This window comes from Prionailurus viverrinus, chromosome C1 (genome assembly GCF_022837055.1).
Source record: "Prionailurus viverrinus isolate Anna chromosome C1, UM_Priviv_1.0, whole genome shotgun sequence".
Taxonomy (NCBI): domain Eukaryota; kingdom Metazoa; phylum Chordata; class Mammalia; order Carnivora; family Felidae; genus Prionailurus; species Prionailurus viverrinus.
Window position 1 is genome coordinate 214,207,384 of NC_062568.1, and position 20,284 is coordinate 214,227,667.

At 61.5% G+C, this 20,284-nt stretch overlaps 2 protein-coding genes across 3 annotated transcripts; one reads left to right on the forward strand and one right to left on the reverse strand.

The window, feature by feature from the left end:
* Positions 1–2,014: 2,014 nt before the first annotated feature.
* On the reverse strand, positions 2,015–7,311 carry B3GALT6 (beta-1,3-galactosyltransferase 6). 2 transcript variants are annotated; one of them, XM_047871065.1, is made up of 3 exons: positions 7,013–7,311; positions 6,649–6,810; positions 2,015–6,356 (listed from the first exon to the last, which is right to left on the reverse strand). In XM_047871065.1, the coding sequence occupies exon 3, from the start codon at positions 5,700–5,702 to the stop codon at positions 4,713–4,715; it is 990 nt and encodes a 329-aa protein (XP_047727021.1). In that variant the 5' UTR covers positions 5,703–6,356; positions 6,649–6,810; positions 7,013–7,311; the 3' UTR covers positions 2,015–4,712. The 2 variants fall into 2 exon arrangements, with proteins under 2 accessions (XP_047727021.1, XP_047727020.1); XM_047871064.1 differs by lacking the exon at positions 6,649–6,810.
* On the forward strand, positions 5,919–19,889 carry SDF4 (stromal cell derived factor 4). The gene is made up of 7 exons (XM_047871062.1): positions 5,919–6,048; positions 9,137–9,489; positions 13,014–13,150; positions 13,648–13,761; positions 17,570–17,728; positions 18,066–18,241; positions 19,311–19,889. Exons 2-7 carry the CDS (start codon positions 9,185–9,187, stop codon positions 19,485–19,487), a joined length of 1,068 nt encoding a protein of 355 aa, XP_047727018.1. The 5' UTR covers positions 5,919–6,048; positions 9,137–9,184; the 3' UTR covers positions 19,488–19,889.
* The last annotated feature ends 395 nt before the right edge of the window (positions 19,890–20,284 follow it).

Genomic DNA, 20,284 nt, shown 5'->3' on the forward strand with positions numbered 1-20,284 from the left:
GACTGGGGACCACGCCTCTGCCCAGTCTTCTGACTTGGGCAGCTGAGGCTGGCATCCAGAATGGGGTCCCACATCCCTGGGACCTCCCAGAACACATTCCCCTGACCCTGGTGCCCTGCCCTAGCCTTGCAGAACTGCTGATCTTCTCTGATTTCACTCATTTCCTGTTCTGGGCCCCTCGGGGGCCAAGAGGAAGGCCAGGAGCTGGGAGTGGGCGCCCTGCACCGATGGCCATCGGCCTCCGTGATGCCCGCTGGACCAGGCCCCGGGCAGAGCAGCGTGCCTGAGCTCGGTCCATGGGATGCCTGCCGAGGCCCCACTGCGAGTCTCCTTCTCTGCAGCCGGAGCGGAGGCCTGACGCTGTCTTCCCTCTCCCCGCCCCCTCCCCTCCCTGCCCCCCTCGTCAGGCCACACCACTCACCGCACCACCTGCAATGGGACCCCACAGTGGGGGAGGTGCAGGGTCTGTGGGGGGGAGGGGGGAGGGGCTCCAGAGACACCCAGCAGAGGACAGTCCCCGGGGCATGCAGGCCCCAGGACACACGGGGCGGTGGGCTGTTTTGTTGGCTTTGGGTGATCTCAGAAGCGGTCGGCCCAGTGAGTAGGGTTACCTGGCTGCGGTGTGGCCATGGGGGGGTAGTGCTGGGCCTTCTGCAGGAGACTGTGAGGGCATGAAGTGGGGGAACGGGGATGGATGGGGGGGCCAACGGCACCATCCACAGGAAAGACGGGGGGCAGGAAGGGCTGGGTCAGAGGAGAGTGTGGGGGTGAGAGCAGAGGAGGGTAGGGAGCTCCAGGGGGTAGCCCAGGCTGGCAGGGAGCCCACCCTGGCCCTGAAGATGGGGGCACGGGTGCCCACAGAGGCCAGGTGACGGGATTATTTCAGCTCCCAAGCTGTAGGATGTGGGGAAGGTCCTCTGGGTGGGTGCTGGAAGGTGACCCCCGGGGGAGACCCTGGAGTGGAGGCTCATGGGGTCTCAGGAACGGGAAGACTCACAGGGCTTGGACTGTGACCCCTCGAGAGCCCAGGGTTTGTTCTGAGGCCAGGCCGTGGTTTAAGGACAGACACCAGGAGGTGTCCGCCTGCTCCCTAGGCTCAGAGAAGGAGAGACATTAGCTCAACCCAGGGCACACTGACGAAAAACCACCTGAGCCTCTCTCCAAATCCCTGGGTCCGGAGCGCAAGCATCAAGGAGCAGCCGGCACGCAGACTTTTTGGGATTGGCTTTTCTTGCTTGATGGAACTCTTTGGAGCTTCATCCTGTTACTGCCAACGTTTCTGAAGTTTCGACATTTTCTAGTCCTGGAACCCTGGCCAAAGCGCTCAGTCTCTATGCCCCGTCTCTTCCTCTTTCTCAGGAAAATGAAGGGGCTGTTGCCAGGGCTGCACGCCAGCCCGCAGAAGTGCTGAATGCAGGCGCTGGCGTGTTATCCTGGTGTCCCGACAGCTCGCGTCCTCTCCTGACACCTGCTCTCCACATTGGCCCCGGGGGAGGGAGGGGCGGGGCCAGGGCCCTCCATGAGAAGAGGGGCACCACTCGAGGTGGTGCTGGGTGGCCCATGCCCCTCCGGGCCTGATGCCAGTGTGGGCTGACGGCCACTTAAAGAGAGACTGGTTTGGCTGGGAGAGAGTGGGCTGTCCCGTGTCGCAAACCCCCAGTAAAAACCAGTTCGGTGGTCTGACTCCCCATCTCCCAAGAGCCTACCGTCTCCTGGGCCCTGGGCCGGCGTTGGGCTCAGCAACTGGCCTTTAGGACACACGTGTCCAGGTGGTGTGCAGCCTGCAGTGTGTGGCTCAGTGGGGGGGAGGTGCAGTCTGGGGGGGGGGGGGGCCACCCTGACCTGGAGAACCCGCCAGCCAGGGCGGGCTCTGTCCGTGGGCCCCAGTATTGCCGGCAAGGTGATGGCTGAGGGTCACTCCAGGAAGGGACCCCTGGCCATCAGATCGAACGTGTGGTCTGAATCCTGACGTTACAACTGCAGTAATGATGTGCACAGTCAGCCCAGGAGAGGGTTTGTTCTGTATGGAAATTTAATGATTTCGGCTGAACAATAGGAAGTTTCCATTTTTGTCAAAACTGGTTGCATACTGGCACCTTCATGTGATTCAAGCGAATGCTCAGTCTCGTAGGTCCCCCTCGCCTCAAGAGACACGTCTGGGTTTTTAGATTTTTTACAAGGAAGCCTTGGACATGGCTGCATGCTTCCTGTTCATGCTTCCTTCCCACGGGGTGTGCTCTGGAGGAACCGGAAACTACAGCAGGACTGCAACGCAGGGCAGGGATCAGAGGTCCACCCCTGGGCTCGGAGCCTGGCTCTGCCCCCGGCACGTGGGTGCCGGCAAGCTGTCTGCAGGAGGATGGACACGGGCACACGCCAACTCCTTCGACGATCCCGACGTTCACACAACACGTTCAGGTGAAAAGGTCGGCAGGGTCCCATTCTGCTCACCCCGGTGTCCCCAAACCTGGCTCCTCTTGTGAACCCTTGTCCTGTGAACCAGGTGTTCACAGGGGGAAGGTCAGTCCTGGCTCGAACTGGCCAATCAGAAAGCCGACGTTCACCTTGTGATCAGAATTTGTCAGATCTTGGGACCTCTCTGGCCCGGCTTCCACCTTCTAAAGGTAGGAGAATCGCAACCACGAGACCGTCCCCCGCTTCCTTCTGGCCCAAGACTCCAAACCCCGGATATCCCTCTACCTTTCAACAAAAATAACCCAGACCTGCCGCTGCGGACTACATCCCCCAAACGCAGACTGAAGCCTCAACTTCCAATGTGATAGTATCTGGAGGTGGTGGTAGCTGAGGTCATGCGGGTGGGCCCTCTGGTGGGACCAGCGTCCTTGTAAAAAGAGACACCAGGCACTCGCTTTGGCTCTCTCCCGTCACAAGGCCGCGGTGAGAAGGCAGCCGCCTGCAGGCCGGGAAGAGGGCCCTCACCACCCAGCCCAGGTGGGGCGGATCACATGTGATTTTAGAGCCTGCAGACTGTGAGGGACACACATCTGTGGCGTTTTGTTACCGCGGCCCAAGCTAAAACGCCCGCTCTTACGATCCACGGCCCAAGAACACCAGAGAGTGGCAGGTCAGAGGTCGGTGCCTTCTGTTTGCGTTGCCCGAGGTGCACTGCGGACACTGGCCGCGTGGCCAGGCTCCCCAGACAGCAAACCCAGGTCAGACCCCAGAAGAGCTCTGTAGGACCACACACCACTGCACCGGGAGGGGCTCGCGGCTGTCCCGGAGCCTCTCTATTTGACATTTGTGACGGTCACAGCGCTCACTTTCACACTTAATGGGGAAAAAAGGGAGCCCGAGTGTCCGAGGATGTGTCCAGGTTTGAGAGGGGTGATCGGTCAGGGGGGGCGGTGCACGTAAATGCGTTCTGTCTCCAAAAGGACGCGGCAGCCGGCGAAGCCTTTCTAAAGACAGAACAACGGACACCTCACCGATACTTGCAAGGGTTCAGATTCCTGGAACTTGGGCCCAGAGTCTAAAATAACAGATGTGCATGTGAGGAACACTTTGGCCCGCACGGCCGCGAGGAAGCCTTAAAAGGAGTCTTTTCAGAAAGAGACAATGGGACCGATTTTCCAGTGTCAACTAGAAAGAGAAATGGGCAATTTTAGAATTCTTCCACATTTAAACACACATGCAGCAACAAGCCTACAACTCAAGCTGTAAAAACAGATTAATCCACAAATTCCAAGTTCTGATAGAAAAGTCTTCCCTTAAATAATTTAAAAAATATACTGAGACCCACACGCTCCCAACTTAAAACTCTTATCTACACGAATTTACAATATTTATAAGTCACAGACTCGCGCCGAAGCACACTGATCACAGATTCACTTTGGAGCAACACAGACCAAAACACCACTGAGGCTGTGAAACAGTGACACCAAGTGTAAACCCTAGACTTGCACATGACAAATGGTACCAACACAAAACACAGAAGCAGGTAACCTAACTCGATATGGCTACAGCAATTCGGATGAAAAGCCACTGGAGTGCGTCGCAGCGAGGGTGCAACATGCAAGGGCCCGAGGGTCAGATCCCTGCAGCCGCGGCTCTCTGGGCAGTGATTTCCTACGTGGACGGTCACCACAGGATGCAGGACAAGGCACAGTCCCCACCCCTGGACGAGTCCAGATTCCTTCTCTGTGGTCAGGTCCGCAAGTGCCCGTCAGCTCCAGCCTCTCGCTGCTGCTGGCCCCTACGTCGGGAGAAGGACAAGCCGGGGTGCGGCGGCAAAGCCCTGCCAGCTCGCCCAAAGCTGGGCGTCTTCACAGCCAGGCCGATGCCGGCTGAGATCCAGGGACCGGACGTTTCTACCTGGACGGAAGGTGCTGCCCTGGCAAGCCCCAGGGGCCTCCCAGGCCCAGAACAAGATGCTCCCGAGCGAGGCCCGGTGGCGGCCGCTGGGGTGCGCGGCCCTGGGCGCGCCCACCGGAGCTGGGACCTGCGAGCTGTCCGCCGCCGCTTGGCGTCTGCCTGAAAACCCTACCGGTCGCCGCAGAAGCCAGGTCCCCTTGAGGGCTGGGCTCCTTCCGGACACCCGGCCAGAGCCCGTCAGCCGTGCCCGTGCAAGGCCGGCGGGAGGCCGCCTCAGCGGCTGCCTCACAGGGCCCTGAACGACCGTCGCGGCGGCGGCCGCCTTGGGGCCCCTGTCCCGGCCTCCGTGCGACTCGCGGCGGGTCGGCTGCGGCCGCAGCTCAGGGGATGCCCTCCTTCCTCTGACAGCACTGCGAGGGGGGCGCGGACCAGTCGTAGACGTAGGACAGGCGCAGCTGCACCTCCTGCCTGCACAGGCGGCCCTCCCGCATCAGCGTCTGGTGCTTCTCCAGCATGTCCTCCAGGCTCTGCTTGTGAGTCACCAGGTACTGGTTGCTGCAGCCGCGGGACTTGTACTCGGTGTCGAAGCGCGGGTCGTGCTCGCGCTGGACGTCCACCGGCGCCAGCCAGGCGCCCAGCGACACGTCCTCGCTGTGCCAGGCGCGCAGGTACTCGCGGCTGAGGCGCAGGTAGTGCACCAGGTCGGCCGAGAGCACGTAGCCGCCGCCCAGCGCGTAGGGCAGGTAGTAGTCACAGAGCTGCCAGGCGGCCTCGCGCCAGCGGCCCCCGGGCTTGACGCGGCCGCGGCCCGAAAAGAAGCCCCAGTAGAGGCGGCGGCGACGCGCGGGTTCGCGCGCGCGCAGCTCGGCCAGCAGCGCGTCCAGCCGCGCGAACGAGTCGTCGTCGGCCTTGAGCACGAACTCGAAGGCCACGTGCTCGTCCAGCCAGGACAGCATGGCCAGCACCTTGGCGGTGAGGTTCTCATACGCGTCGCGCAGCGCGGGCAGCAGCAGCAGGTCGCCGTGCCGCGCCTGCTCGCGCTCCAGGGCGCGCCGCTCCTCGGCGCCCAGGCCGCCCGTGCCCACGGCGAAGCGCGCCCACACGTCGCCCGGGCCGCCGCGCCGCGCCGCCGCCAGCCACGTGCCGCGGACCACGCTGCGCCGCTCGGCCGCCCGGGGCGCGCTGGCCACCAGCACGGCCAGGAAGGCGGCGGCGCGTGCGGGCCCGGCGGGCGGGGGGCTGCGGCCGGGCGGCGGGCGGGGGCCGTCCGCGGCGCAGCGGGCCAGGTAGAGCAGCCCGGCGCCGCAGAGCGCCAGGCCGCCCAGGGCCAGCGCCGTCCGGTGCCGCCACGCGCGCCGCAACAGCTTCATGGCGCGCGCGCGCGCACGGGAGGCGCCCGAGGCTCCGCGGCTGGCGCGCAGGCCGCGTCCCCCCGCGGCGGACGCGGAGGGCTACGGGGCGCCCGTCACGTGGGCTCCCGTCACGTGGGCACGCGCGCCCTTCTCGTTGGTTGCCTCGGGAGGGCCGCGCGGCCACTTCCGCCCAGGGGAAAGATGGCGGCGCCGGCGTCGTCACGGCGGGGTCGCGCCAGCGCGCGCCGTTCCTGGTCCGCCTCTTCCCGGAAGAAAGATGGCCGCGGCCTAGGCGCGTCCCGTCGGAGGCGTCACGGGCGCTCGGGCCCCGCTTGGCGGATCCTGGGCGAGGGGAGGGAGGCCGGTGAGTGAGGGCTCCGGGGCGGGGGGCGTCGGGAGACCCGCAGACGCGCCCTCGGGCCGCTGGACCCTGGGCTCCTGTCCTCTCCGCCCACACCGACGGATGCCGCCGGGGAACTGAGGCTGGGGGAGACAGGTCGGCAGGGGAGTGGGGTGGACCCCGGTATTTACCAGCGAGGTGACCTCCCTCTCCTAGTCTGTAAAAGGTGCCCTAATTGGTAGGGCTTGGTGAAGATTTGGAATGATGCGTGTAAAGCCCTTGATTTCCGGCTCAGCCAGTGGCAGGTGTTAGGAACACTCTTAGCGGGACTCCTAAAACCGGAACAGAGCTGTGAGAATAAGGTTCGCGTTTTTATCGGCAAGAGATCTAGTTTCGCCTGAACGGACACTCCAGGATGACCAAGAAGTGTCGCCTCCACTTAAGCTGGTCACCCTGGGGCGGCGTTAACACCCTCCCCTGACGTCGTTTCTAGAGGAGGGCGACTCCCTAGTCAAGGGGGCAAAGCCCCTGCCCTTTGAAATCCCATTCTGGTGGGGCAGGCAGGGGACGAGGAACTGAGCAGTTGACTGAGATATTCAGCCGCGCTGCTCCTTTTGTGCTTACCAAGATAGGTAACTGTCGTAAGCGGAGGAGAGGAGGAAGTTTCACTGGACTTCCTGATGTCCGTTCAGTTATCTTGGCATTACTTTTCGTACAGAACGTAGTGTGCTACCCATGAAGATAAGCGGACAGTTGATTTTGCTCTTTCAAGGAGCAAAGTACAGCCTGTTGGACACAGTGTGTTTTTATGGCCACAGTCAGGGAGAGTTACAGTAACGTCAGGGGAAAGTTCTCTGGGTTTGCACGACACTTTCCTAGCCAGGAGAGCTGGGACGCAGCACTGGAGTCACACTCCAGCGGGAAAGGAAACCGTCCTCAGCCATGGGAAGAAAACCCAGCATGAGCACCTGCGTCGGGGGCTCCCTACCTTGGTGGCTGCGGGCTCACACAGGTCTTGGCTTATGGTGGGCTGCATTTCCTCCCGGGCCCGCCGTAAGGCCAGTGCCACTGGCATCTCCTTGGCACCTGCGCAGAGCATCTCCTCTTGGTTTAATACCCCCGTGACCTGCTTGCCAGAGCTGTGGGTTCCTTGCCAGGCGCCACTTCCTCGTGGTCTGTTTACATACAGTCCTGTTGGTTTTGAGTCACGTGCCCTGTTCTGTTCCCACGGGCCCTGTGTTTTTATTGTGCGCTCTTTTGCGCTGACGTGTCCAGGAACATGCATATTGCGATGTGGCAGAAATAGCTGTGTGCGTTCGCTCACTTCTGTGGAGTGCCTGCTGGGTGTAGACGGTGTGACGGCTGTTGGATGGTGACGTGGGGGAGGGTGTGGTGTTCCAGTAGATGTGATTGAAGGGCAGTCACAGCACAGAGAGCACCATGGGGCAGCTGGTGGGCGCTCGTGCCCGTGGGGAGGTCGCAGGCCCCAGAGGCCTGGGAAGAGGGACGTTTGCCACCCTGAGAGGCCCTCCCTCAGAGGGGTGAGACAGGTGAGGTGAGAGAGCAAGGGCTTGTCGAAGGGCCCAGACGGTGCGCAGCTTCAGAAGGTTAATGCATCAAGGCATCACGTGTCGGGAGAGTAATGCTGGTGAGGAGCAGGTAGCCTCAAAGGGAAGCATCGAGGAAGCAAGTGGTGGCATCTGCTAGTGCCCCCTGACCAGCCGGGGCTCGAGCTGTGTGCCCTCAGGCTGGGGTGTGGTGGCTGTGCTGCTGGCCAGCATAGGCAGGCGCTGTACCTCCTGAGCCCCATATGCCCCAGCTTGACGGCGGGAGGGCACCCTGGCCTGTGGCCAGTGTGTCCAGGGCCACCGCCGCTGGGCCCTGGGTACTGGCGGCTTCCCTCTGCCGCTCCTCCCTGGAAAGACTGCCGGAGGAGGTGAGGGTCTCAGCTGCACCTGCGAGGACCGGGTTATGTCAGGGGCAAGAAGGAGCTGGAGCCTTCTTTGGGAAGTGTGGAACGCAAGTGTCCGTGGGAAGCGGAGTGGGCAGCACTGTCCCAGCGCCAGCCAGAAGGGAACCTGGAGGCACCCGGAGGGTGAGGGAAAGCAGGAGGGCCCAGGCAAAGGAGCAGATATGGGAGGAGGCTGGGATGGCCGAGTGCTAGGCGTGAGTGCTTGTGGCCCCGGGATCTTTAACGTGGTGACACGGACGGGAAGGTGGCCTTGTTTCATCGTTGCCAGGCCCAGGCATACCTAGGACGACAGACTTCCTGGTGCGCCAGTCTTGATCCCGTGTGAACACGAGCAAGGATGTGTGCACACACGTGCACGTATATGTGGGTGCACACGTATAGGTGTGTGTGCACAAACACCTGTACATGCGTGGGCGTGGACATGCGCACACTCACGCGTATCTGTCTTGTGCACGCATGTGCGTGTATGCGTGTGTTTGTGTACGTGTGTGCACATCTGCAGAGGTCATGGGGGTGGGAAGGTGGGAAGGGGCTGGTGCCCTGCTGGGCGGGTTTGGGCATTTGCACTGGCACCAGGCTCAGCTCTCACAAAGCCTCGGGGTGGGGGAGGGGCTGCTGGGTGTTCCTGTTACATCGGGGAAACTGAGGCAGGGGAGGTCAGGTAGCTTAGCCAAGTTCACAGAGCTCAAAAATACCGAATTGGGATTCGGAGAGTGAATTACCATGTCCTTAGGGTCAGTGTCGATGGCGGGAGGGGTGGAGAGAGACTGTTCTGGGAACGCCCGCTGTAGGTGTTGAAAAGGGGCAGGCTTAGTGGTGCTGGGCAGCCCTTGAGATGGGGCAGCTTTACGTGAGTAGGAGGGAGAAGGGCCGGAAACCCAGCATCTTTGGAAAAGGAAAAAGTGGCACGTCTAGTACGGAACCCATCAACCCAGAGCTTCTATTTCACGTCGCAAGTAAACGCTTCTTCAGTGAAGTATTTGCTGAGGCTCCCCTGGACGATGGCTGTGTTCTCTTCGTAGACCATTAACGTTGGGGTCTGGCAGCCATGGGCGGTTGGCCTTCTGCAGCGTCTGGGGTGGCGGGAAGGCTGTGACCCCAGGCCTCGCTTCCTCACCTGTCCCGCCCCTCTCTCCCCAGCTCCTGGCCACACTTGCGGGACATCCCGGAGTCCGGACCCAGGTGGCCATGGCGTCCAGGCGGGCTTCTCTCCGTGGCCTGGCGTCTCACTGCCTCTGGCTCTTGGGGGTCATCCTGCTGATGGATGTGTCTGCCCGGCCTGCCAACCACTCCTCCGCTCGGGAGAGGGCAGGCAACAGGGAGGAGCGGGAGATCCTGCCCCCGGACCACCTGAATGGGGTGAAGCTGGAGATGGACGGGCACCTCAACAAAGACTTCCACCAGGAGGTCTTCCTGGGGAAGGACACGGACGGGTTCGAGGAGGACGCGGAGCCCCGGAGGAGCAGGAGGAAGCTGATGGTCATCTTTTCCAAGTAGGTGCCCAGGCCTGGGGGGCGGGGGGCTGTTAGAGTCCGACTGATTTGCTCACCCGGCACGTACTGTGGCCCAAGCCCAGGCGGGTCGCGTGCCGGGGCTGAGTGGGGTCCCCAGGTGTCAGGGGCCCAGTGCCTCAGCACGCGCCTGGTGAGTTCCAGGCTCCCACGGTATTGGTGACGTGGTGGCACAGTCTTGTGCCAGGACCCAGGATTCGTGGCTCTCGGTTCCAGGAGAGAGACTGAGAGGAGCTGGGACGTGGGGCTGACTCTCTTGTGGGAGCCGCTCTGAGCGCACACAGGTGTCACACGGGCCGTGGACACACACACAGGCCACACGGCGCTGGCTGCGAGCACACACAGAGGTCACGTGGCCTGGGGCTTTGGAACCTCTGAGGGAGGTGAGGGGCCTCGCGGCTGGGGCCTGAGCTCAGGAGGAGGCCCTGGGCAGTTGGACTGGGCTTTGTTTCCTGAGCCCACTAGCCTCAGCTTCCTTGTCTGTGAAGGGGGGTGTTGAGAGCCCCGCTTTCCCGGGCATGGTGAGAACGAAGTCCCGGGACCTGCTGTGTGCTTGCCGTCTACTCGCAGGACGGGACGGGGTGGGATGAGGGCGGAGCACAGGTGGAGGGCAGCGGGGCTGAGGGGCGTGGTGGGTTTTGCCCGTGGGTGGGTGGGAGGAGACCAGGCAGCTGCAGGTGGAGGCAAGGAAGGACGGGCGCGTGGGATGCTCCTGCAGGCCGAGCCCCGGTCACTGAGCAGGGCTGAGGGGGAGCAGCCAGCAGGCGTGCATCTGTCCTCGGCGTCGAAGGCCAAGTCTGGGCGCTGGGTGACAGATCCAGAGAGAGGACCGTGGCCAGACCAGGGCATGGGGGGTTCAGAGGTGAGGAGAAAGGAGAAGCCGCCAGAAGGCTGTGGCGAGAGAGGGCGTCGCTTTCCCGCACGGCCCCCTCAGACGCCGCCCTGGAGGATGGTGACGGTCAGCTGTGCATCAAAGCCTCGTCCAGCGTACAGATTTTATCACTGTCGTCCGGAGTGAGCTTTGCTGCTTCCAGTGAGCAGAGGAAAGCTGGGGACTGAGCCACCGGTGGCAGGTGGCTCCTTCTTGGCGGTCAGATGGAGGCCGACCCACAGAAGGCAGCAAGGTTGGCATGCCTGTTCTTTCCTCTCCATGGTGCCCTGATGGGGTTTCCCTGGATGGGTGTTGGTGAGAGATGTGGATCCCGGAGGCCCGCTGGTGTGAGGTGCTCTGTGCACAGGGTGCAGGGGTGGGGGTGGGGGCAGGGGGAGCAGCAGGTGGGCTGCCTGCTGGGGGCAGTCCGTCGGTGGGCTGGCCGAGACCGAGGACAGAGGTGGGCGCTGCTCGTGATTCGGCCAGCTCATGCAGAGGGCGCTGGGCTCTTTCCAGGAGTCTGTTGGGAGTACCCATCCCTACACTGAGAACCGCCTTCCCGGCAGCCTGGGGAGGGTGGGCTGCACCACTTGGTGGGCCAGGGGCGAAGTGTATGCCCACAGCCAGTCTTTGGGCTAAAAACCCGGTCCAGGGGATCTACCCAGGCCTGCCCTGGGCATTCTCGGGAGAGAGGGTGGCCCCACCCTGGGTTCTGAGGGCCCTGATGGGGTCCCTGGGAACTTTGAACCTGTGAATGTCTTGCCTGTTGTGAGATCTTCCATCCGAACAGGTTCAAACTCAGCTGTTGAAGCAGCAGTGGGTTCTTCCTGGCCTGGCTTCTGTGCCTTAGAGCCCTTGGCACTTTTGCGTGTTCGGGGGCCTGGAGGGTCTGTTGGATGGGCCTAGGGCTCTGGGAGGGAGGGGCCCCAGAGGGGCCAGGCAGGGCCTACTGGACAGGTGATGGCAATGGGGCAGAATCCAGAGAGGGTGGGATGTCGCCCAGAGACTCAGTGCCAGGAGCAGGTGCGTGACACCGGAGCAAGGTTCCGAAGGAGCGAGGCGCGCAGTGGGGAGGTGGGACTCTTTCCTGCTGTGCGCACACCTTAAGTGTTGAGGGTTGGTTCTTTAGCTGGTTGGCACATAGGTGGGTATGGGTACAGAGCGATACCGAGGAGTCTGGTGCCACAGCCAGGCCGGGGCCATGGGGGCTGGCGTGTGCTCAGAGCCCCTTTGGCGTTGGGCCCCACCCGCATCTCACACCTGGCAGGGCTCTGAGGGCCGGGTGTGCGGATGTCCGTGTGGAGGTGGGGGGCTTCCGGGCCACACCTGGGCGCCCGCTGGCCTGTGTGCCTGGAGCCACGAGGGGCCTGCAGTGTGGAGAGGCGGGCGTTTGCTCAGGGGTCATGATGCTAAGGTCACATCACCTGAAGTGCAGAAAACCAGACCGGCAGCCGCGTTGCCGCCTGGGGAGGACAGTGTCCGTGGGCTCACACGCTGGCTGCCCGTCAGTCTCTCTGAGGGGTGGCTGTCTGCTCTCGCTTGTCATGACCTTGACAGTTTTGAGGAGGACCGCACAGGTGTTGTGTCGAATGTCCCTCGTTTCGGGTTTGTCTCTTGTGTTTTCTCATGGTCAGAGGGGGTTGTGGCTTGGGGAAAGGACACCCCAGAGGTGAGGTGGCCCTCTTGTCACATCCTATCAGGGGGTCCTGTTGGCCGGTCACCTGGTTCGGGTGGTGCCTGCCGGGTGTCCCTCCTGTCTTCCTGGGCAGCAGCCACTCAGTGAGGCGGTCTCCCTGCGGGGCTGGGGACGAAGCTGTGCCTCCCTCCCGGGACCGGGGGGCGGGGGGCGGGGGGGAAGAACCGCTGTAGTATTTGGAGTTCTGGAGGGAGGAGTTCTGTCTCCCCCACGTGCTCACGTTTCTCAGCGGTCCCCTCCACCAGCAGGGACTCCTGGATGTGTGTCGTGTACTTGGGGTCCAGTCCCGCACTGTGTTGTTTTGCCCTGGCCGTTGGGGGCTCTTTCATTTGCTTGTTTCGGGGGCACCGCCTTACTTTGTGGCCCTGCCGGGGGCTCCAGGTTCATCTCGTCGTGTGCCCGCCTCAGCCGTAGCGGCAGCCACGTCTCCAAGGAGCCCTGGTGTCTTTTACCGAAGGACGGTGTTTAGAAGCCAGGACCTGGGCACTGGTGTGCGTCTTGCTGCAGCTGTCGCGGCCTGAGGTCTTGTTGGCAGACGCAGTTAGATAACGTGTGCGTGCGTACCGACGTGTGTATACGTAGGTGTGTTAACTCACGCACACGCGTGCTAATATGTGTGCACTTGTGTGCACTAGGCGGTGCATACGCGTGAGCATCGCTGACTCGTGTTTGCACGGGGGCGGGCTGGCCCACGCACACACGTGGACACGTGCTCGCGCCTCAGCTAGCCGTCTGCTTCATCAGCTAGCCGTCTGCACCCGCGTATGAAGCGCGACCCCGCTCTGGCTTCGCGGCTCTGGTTCGGGCCTCGGCGTCTGCCACGAGCGGGGTCCCAGTCCATCCACCCCAGCGTGTCCCTGTTCACGGTGGCGGAGTCCGTCGGTCCACCTGTGCTGCCGGTTCCAGAGGCCTCGTGTGACATTGTCCCTCTGCCCGCAGGGTCGACGTGAACACCGACCGGAGGATCAGCGCCAAGGAGATGCAGCACTGGATCATGGAGAAGACGGCAGAGCACTTCCAGGAGGCCATCGAAGAGAGCAGGGTGCACTTCCGTGCCGTGGACCCCGACGGCGACGGTATGGCCGGCAGGGCTCGGGCCGCCAGGAGGGGGCGGTGCGCAGAGGGCAGGGGTGGGGGGGGGGCGCCCGCTGATGCTGCCCGCGAGACCGCCCTCCCGGCTCCTGTGTCCTCCGCCGGTGAGGGCAGGGCGGCGTGCAGGGGGTGGGCCGGGGCTTCGGGCTCCCCTGCTTCTGCTCCTTCGGTTGCCTGACGTCTGAAAACGGTTACATACCTCTTCTCGCGTATTTATCCTTTACCATTTCTTTGAAGTTCGCTTATTTATTTTGAGAGAGACTGCGCAAGTGAGGAGGGGCAGAGAGAGAGAGAGACAGAACCCCCAGCAGGCTCTGTGCTGACGGCTCGGCGGGGCTTGAACTCACGAACCACGGGATGGCGACCGGAGCTGGAACCGAGAGTCGGACACTTAACTGATGGCGCCGGCCAGGCTCCACTGCTCACGTCTTTGTAAAACTGTCCGTCGTCAAACACCCTAACGGTTGGTCTTTGCTTCTAGGCCGTGTGTCGTGGGACGAGTATAAGGTGAAGTTTTTGGTGAGCAAAGGGCACAACGAGAAAGAAGTCGAGGAGAAGATGAAGAATGGCGAGGAGCTGAAGGTCGACGAGGAGAGTGAGCGCCCAGGCCCTGCCGCAAGCCCGCGAGGGGGACCCCAGCCCGGGAGGGGGCGGGTCTGGGCCAGGAGGAGGGCCCGCAGGGTGAGGCGGGTGGGGCACAGAACTCTGCCCGCCCCTCAGCCTTTCACAGACATGCCTTTAAAACCTCAGGGACAGAAGCTCGGTGCACTAGGGTGTTGGCCAAGTTCTAGAGCGCGGCCGGAGAACACTGGCGCCTTTCCCTAGTGACTGCCTTCTGCTCCGTCACCCCGTCCCACCTGGGGGCCCCTGCGGGGCCCAGCATATCCTGTTCCTCCTCCACTCAGTGGGTCACCGTCCCCACCCTTGTCCCATGGTGTCTTCTCTTGGTGGATGCGCAAGCGTGGGAGTTTCTCTGCGGCATCTTTCTGCCTGTGACACGGTCTCTCACGTGTCCGCCGGCTGTGCTGGTGAGTGTGCTGGTGGCCTCTGCTTTGTGAAGGGTGCCGCTGTGTCCCCTGGGCCACAGGTGTTCACTGCTGTTGTGTCTCCAGATGAACGGTGGGCCCTCTTGTCTGTGCCAGTGTTTGTGTATCTAGGCCTGGACCCCTGTGTCCTGTGTCGGGACTGCAGCCATACCTTCTCTCTGTTTGATTTTCCCTTTAGTCTTTAATCCCGATTCCCCGTGTTCCTTGCGGGTGTGCAGGGAAGTGATGGCCTTTCTGCGTTAACCTTCATCCTGTGGTCTTTTTTAAATTTTTTTTTTTTTTCAACGTTTATTTATTTTTGGGACAGAGAGAGACAGAGCATGAACGGGGGAGGGGCAGAGAGAGAGGGAGACACAGAATCGGAAACAGGCTCCAGGCTCTGAGCCATCAGCCCAGAGCCCGACGCGGGGCTCGAACTCACGGACCGCGAGATCATGACCTGGCTGAAGTCGGACGCTTAACCGACTGCGCCACCCAGGCGCCCCTGTCCTGTGGTCTTGATACGATTGCCTAGTGGCTCCAGGAGTCTTTGTCAGCTCTTCCGGATTTTCTCTGCAGGCAATTGTGACATCTGTGAGCCAACACCGTTTATTTCCTCCTTCCCAGTCTGGGTATCTTTAACTTCCCTTTTTTCTTTTTTGTTTTTAACTAATTTTTAAAGTTTGTTTCTTTATTTTGTAATGTGTGTTTACTTTAGAGAGAGAACGCACACACAAATGTGGGGAGGGCGGTGGGGGTGGGGCAGAGGATCTGAAGTGGGCTCTGTGCTGCCAGCACAGGGCCTGATGCAGGGCTCAGACTCATAAACCTCGAGATCATGACCTGAGCCAAAGTCAAGAGTCAGCCGCTTAACCGACTGAGCCACCCAGGCGCCCCTTTAATTTCCTTTTCTTATCTTACTGCGTTGGCTGGAACTTCCAGTACAGTGTTGAAAAGCATCTTTTTCTTGTTCTGATCTTCGAGGCAAAGTGTCAAGTTTCTCACCATTAAGCATGACGTGAGCTGTAGGTTTTTTGTAGATGTTCTTTGTCAAGTTGAGGAAATTCTAATCTGTTCCTGGTTTGCTGGAAGTTTGGATCATAAATGGGTGTTGGATTCTGTGTAATGCTTTTTCTGTGTTGATAGGGTCATGTGGCTTTTCTTCCTCATCCTGTTGATGTGATGGTTACATTAATTGATTTTTGGATGTTCAACCAGTCATGCATACTTGGGGTAACTCCCACTTGGTCGTAGGATATAATTCTTGTGTTTTTGGATTCAATTTGCTGATATCTTGTGGGGCATTTAAAAAAATTTTTTTTCTAATGTTTATTTATTTTTGAGAGAGACAGAGACAGAATGTGAGTGGGTTAGGGGCAGAGAGAGCGGGAGACACAGAATCCGAAGCAGGCTCCAGGCCCCGAGCTGTCAGCACAGAGCCCGACATGGGGCTCGAACTCACAAGCTGTGAGATCGTGACCTGAGCTGAAGTCAGACGCTCAACTGACTGAGCCACCCAGGCGATGTGGGGCATTTTTGCATGAGAGACACCAGTCTGTAGTTTCCTTTTCTTGCAGGGTCTGGTAGTGTCTGGGTTCCCAGCCTTCCAGCTGTCTCCTTGGGGGTCACCTGTCACGGGCACCTCGTTAATGTCTCATGCCTTTATTTTTCCTGCTCAGTCTGTTCCTGGAGCACGTGTAACTCAGCAGAGTCTCAAGTTAAACAGTGAGGAGGCTCCTGAATGCGCTCCGACGCCAGTCGGCCTTTCCCACTTCCCAGGACGTCATCCAGAATTTTAGTTCTGTCCTTTTTAAACCCTGTTCCTTGGATGTTACTATTTTTTTCTGAATTGGTTGTTTGCCTTTTTCATATCTGTTTGTGTTTTGTGTTCCCACGGTTTGTCCTGCGGTTCCGGCTGTTCCCTGAAGGTGTAATTTGGAGGTGTCTGGGCATCCTGGGGGGGCCTCTGCCCTCTTGCCAGCATTGGTGATTTGGCATCAGCTTCTGGGGTGGCCGCTGGGGTGTGGGCCGCAGGCCTCCTGTCCCTGCCTGCTCTCGGGAGCTAGTCTGTCTTCAGCGCCTTTCCTTTGGCCATGTCTGGGGTCAGGGCTGTCCTCCAGGGGTGTGAGTTCTGTCACCTCAGCACGTGTCTTCAAGGCCCCTGTTCCCTTCTTTAGTGTCGGTGGGGCACTGCAGGTGAGGAGCGGCGCCGAGGGTCTCGGAGGCCGGGGGAGGGTGGGCAGAGGCTCAGAGGTAGGCTTGGGGGTCCCCACGTGGTGGTCTGCCTCCTCGGGGGACCCTCACTCGGCAGGTGCCTGTGGGCTCACGGGCCTCCCTCCCTCCCGGCCTCCCTCCTTGTCCCTGCTTGTGGTCACGTTGCCGCAGTCTCTGTGTGTCGTCTTCTGCCGGGAGTCCTGCTGTTGGCTTCAGGGCCCACCTTTAGTGCCTGGTGACCTCATCTCAAGACCCTTAAGTGGTTATGGCTGCACAGACCTTTCTCCAGGTCAGGTGCTGTTGACAGCCTGCAGGCGAGTGTGTACTAGCTAGCCCCTGTTTCTCTCGGCCCTGCACACGGGCAGGAGGGAGCCAGTCACCCCACCTCCCTTTAAGTGGATTCGCCATTCAGGGTAGGCCACCGTGGGATGTGGTGTTCAGCAGAAGGCGCTAAGACTTGAGGCGACGGGTACCGTGTGGGATGCAGCTGTCTCCCCTGTTGTGATGTGCCAAGGCCCGGGAGTCCCTGTTCCTGGTGACGGTGGTGCGGTGCAGACACACCTCCTGCCTGAACCCTTCCTGCTCGCCTGGCCTCCAGCTGGACGGTCCTTGAGCCTGCGAGGCCGCGGGCCTTCCCACGGAGGGAGAGCGGGGGTGTGGCAAGAGTGTGCGGGGGATGCTTGAGTCATATCTGGAAGCTGGGTTTTCCTCCGGAGCCCTGCCCTCCGTGTAAGGCGCACGTGAAACAGATGGAAAGGAACAAGGTTATGCTTTGTTCCTGTAGGTGCGCGGGGAGGGTGAGTCAGCCTCCACCGTGCTTTTCCATTTCTCCCGAGGAGCAAACAGCAGTAGTGAGCTGGGGTGGGGGCTGTGTCTGGAGGAGGGTCAGCCCCTGTATTTGGTGGGGAGGATCTGTGTCCAGGGGCATATGTGTGTGTGTCTTGTGGGACCTGTGTCTGTGTCTTGGGAGGGTCTGTGTCTGTCTGGGGGCTTTGCCCCCTCTGCCTCCCTGAGGGCCGAGCTCTCCTTCGGGAGAGCGGCGCTAGGCCTCGCTTGCCGCAGCGTCCTGAGCCGGCCCTCCTCTGCGGGCAGCACACCTCAGAGCTTTCCTGGTGCGTGCAGGTGCCGTGGGGGCCTGGGTCCTCACAGATGTGCCTCTCTCAGCACAGGAAGTCCTGGAGAACCTCAAGGACCGTTGGTACCAGGCGGACAACCCCCCCTCGGATCTGCTGCTGACTGAGGACGAGTTCCTGTCGTTCCTTCACCCTGAGCACAGCCGTGGCATGCTCAAGTTCATGGTCAAGGAGATTGTCCGGGACCTGGGTGAGGCCTGGCCGGAGGCCCTGGCGCCCCCGGGGTGGGGGTGGGGGTAGGGGCAGCTGGGCTGGAGGGTGGGGCCCACTGGCACCTGCAGCGACTCTCCCGTCAGGGGTCAGCCTGGGGGTCTCGGAGGCTGTGTGGCCACCTGGTGAGGGAAGGCCAGGACTTGCCCTGGGCCGTCTGACTTCCACCAGGCTCCTGGGCACCTGTTTTGAGATGCACCTGTTCTGCTTTAGGCTGAAAATTTGGCAGCAGACCTGTCTGATGGACTTTCTTCTGGGTGGGCCTGGGTGGTCCCGTGCTCACTTGGGGTCTGAGTGTCCACACCTCTGTCCTGCAGACCAGGACGGTGACAAGCAGCTTTCGCTGCCTGAGTTCATCTCTCTGCCCGCGGGCACGGTGGAGAACCAGCAGGGCCAGGACATCGATGACAGTTGGGTCAGAGACCGGAAAAAGGAGTTTGAGGAGCTAATCGACGCCAACCATGATGGGATCGTGACCATGGCGGAGCTGGAGGTGAGCGCAGGTGGTGGGGGGCGTGGGGGCGCCTATGGGGTTGGGCTCAGGGCCCCGAGGCTTCCCGTGGGGCTGCAGTGGGAGGGAAGGCGGCACCGGTCCGGCTGTGGCCGGTCACTTAGTGGCACCTAGAAGCGGGCTCCCTCAGGGGTGGGGGTCCACCCCACCAGCCTGGTCGCCTTTGGCACTCAGAGGGGATTCGAGCGGGGTGCCTGTGCCTGCCCCTGGTCAGGGTGCCCCCTGGTTGGGGTGTCCGGGTGTCTTGGCCTCTCGAGGCTCCAAGAAGCCGCTCCCCAGTGGGCATGTGGCTGGACGCTGGGGCCGTGGGCCACGTTGGAACCCACCATCTTCCCCCGAAGTGTTTTCACTGGTGCCGTGTAGGCTTGTTTCCCCATTGCTGTATGACTCGTTCGTCGCACATCAGAATTCTCTGCTCCCTTGCTGATAGCTGGAGGACGGACACCTGTGGTTCAGGGGTCGAACGGTGGCTGATTTGGTCCATGTTTCCGCCTGTGTCCGTGCCCCACACGCCCCACTGCCAGGCCGCGGGTGGCCACTCAAAGCTTCTTGCGCTCCAAGAGAGCTCCCCTCCCTCCCTCCCTCCCGTGGTGGGGGCTCCCTGGCGAGGACGGGGAGGCAGTGAATCTCCTGCACCCACACAGGCGAGGCTCCCTGGCCCTGAGCCACTTCCAGCCTGGTGTGTGCCTTCCAGAACATTCAGGAACACGCCGCCATCCCCTTCCTGCTGCTTCTGTGCTATCAGCCATTGGGGGGTGTGAGGGGGGGCGGGGTTTAAACAAGGACTCGCTCTCTGTAGCTGGTTAGAGGGTTCCGGCCTTGCCGCTGCTGCCTGAGGCACAAGGTGCTGACCTCGCTGACCGGGTGTCCGTGTGGGGCGGGGGCGTCCACCTCGGTGGGGGCTCTCAGCCGTGTCACCACGCGCGGACTTTGGGCGCCATTGTGACAGTGGCACCTGAGGCCCAGGGCTCCCAGTGCCGCCGGGGAGCGGGCGGGCCAGGGGGTCCTGGCGGCCAGGGCCGCGCTGACGCGGTGCCCGCGACCACTGTAGGACTACATGGACCCCATGAATGAGTACAACGCCCTTAACGAGGCCAAACAGATGATCGCCATCGCCGACGAGAACCAGAACCACCACCTGGAGCCCGAGGAGGTCCTCAAGTACAGCGAGTTCTTCACGGGCAGCAAGCTGATGGACTATGCCCGCAACGTGCACGAGGAGTTCTGAGCCCGAGCCCCCCCGCCGCCCGCCCCTCCCGGAAGCCTCCCTCCCTCCTGCCGCCCTCGGGCCCTGGGTCCAGGCTCCTCGAAGTTGTGCCTGAGCAGGCCGGAGCCCCCGAGGCGTGCCACGGGCCGGCCGCCCCTGTGCGCGGGGCCCCACGTGCTGCCACGTGTCACTTCTGGGAAGCGGGTGCCGTCGTGCGAGGGCACGGACCTGTGGGAAGTAACGCGGCTCCTGCCGCCTCCCTAAAGACCGAGTGGTGGAGCTCGTGCTCGAATGTGCTGCCGGTGGCCGGTGGCTGGGGGTGCCTGCCCTTCCGAGCGGAGGACGCTCGGTCTCCGAAAACACAAACACTTGTGACAAGAATCTTACGAATTTACTTTAAAATATAGTTGCCTTTTTCTCCCAGCTTCTTTTTTTTTTTTTTAAGCCCATACAATGATTTTGGAACGTTTGTGGCTAGGTGGCTTCCACTTAGCGCTTTTGAGGTGGGCGATTTGGTGAGAACAGAGAGTTTGGTCAGGCAGGTGCGGGAAGGACCAGGGTCCCGGGTGGGGCTGCATGTGACAGATGTGTTTACCGACAACGGGGACCTCTGGGAGCTCGTGGGAGATGGCTTTCGCAGGAAGCCAAGGGTGTGGGCTACAGATTTAAAGTCAGGAGCCTGAAGCCTGGGCCTGGGTGAGACCCCCTGGGAGGGGCTGGGGGGGGGGGGGGGCAAGGGAACCGGAGTTCCTGGTAGAAAGGGAAGATCTGAGAACAAGCCCTTAGGGGAGGGACCGGGGTGGGGGGTGGGGAGAACT

What these genes read in the sequence shown, in the direction of transcription:
- B3GALT6 (XM_047871064.1), bottom strand. Translation starts at nt 5,702, where the DNA reads ATGAAGCTGTTGCGGCGCGCGTGGCGGCACCGGACGGCGCTGGCCCTG.
- SDF4 (XM_047871062.1), top strand. Translation starts at nt 9,185, where the DNA reads ATGGCGTCCAGGCGGGCTTCTCTCCGTGGCCTGGCGTCTCACTGCCTC. An exon ending in CGTGGACCCCGACGGCGACG is followed by an intron (nt 13,151 to 13,647) that starts GTATGGCCGGCA and finishes CTTTGCTTCTAG; the next exon opens with GCCGTGTGTCGTGGGACGAG. An exon ending in GCTGAAGGTCGACGAGGAGA is followed by an intron (nt 13,762 to 17,569) that starts GTGAGCGCCCAG and finishes TGCCTCTCTCAG; the next exon opens with CACAGGAAGTCCTGGAGAAC.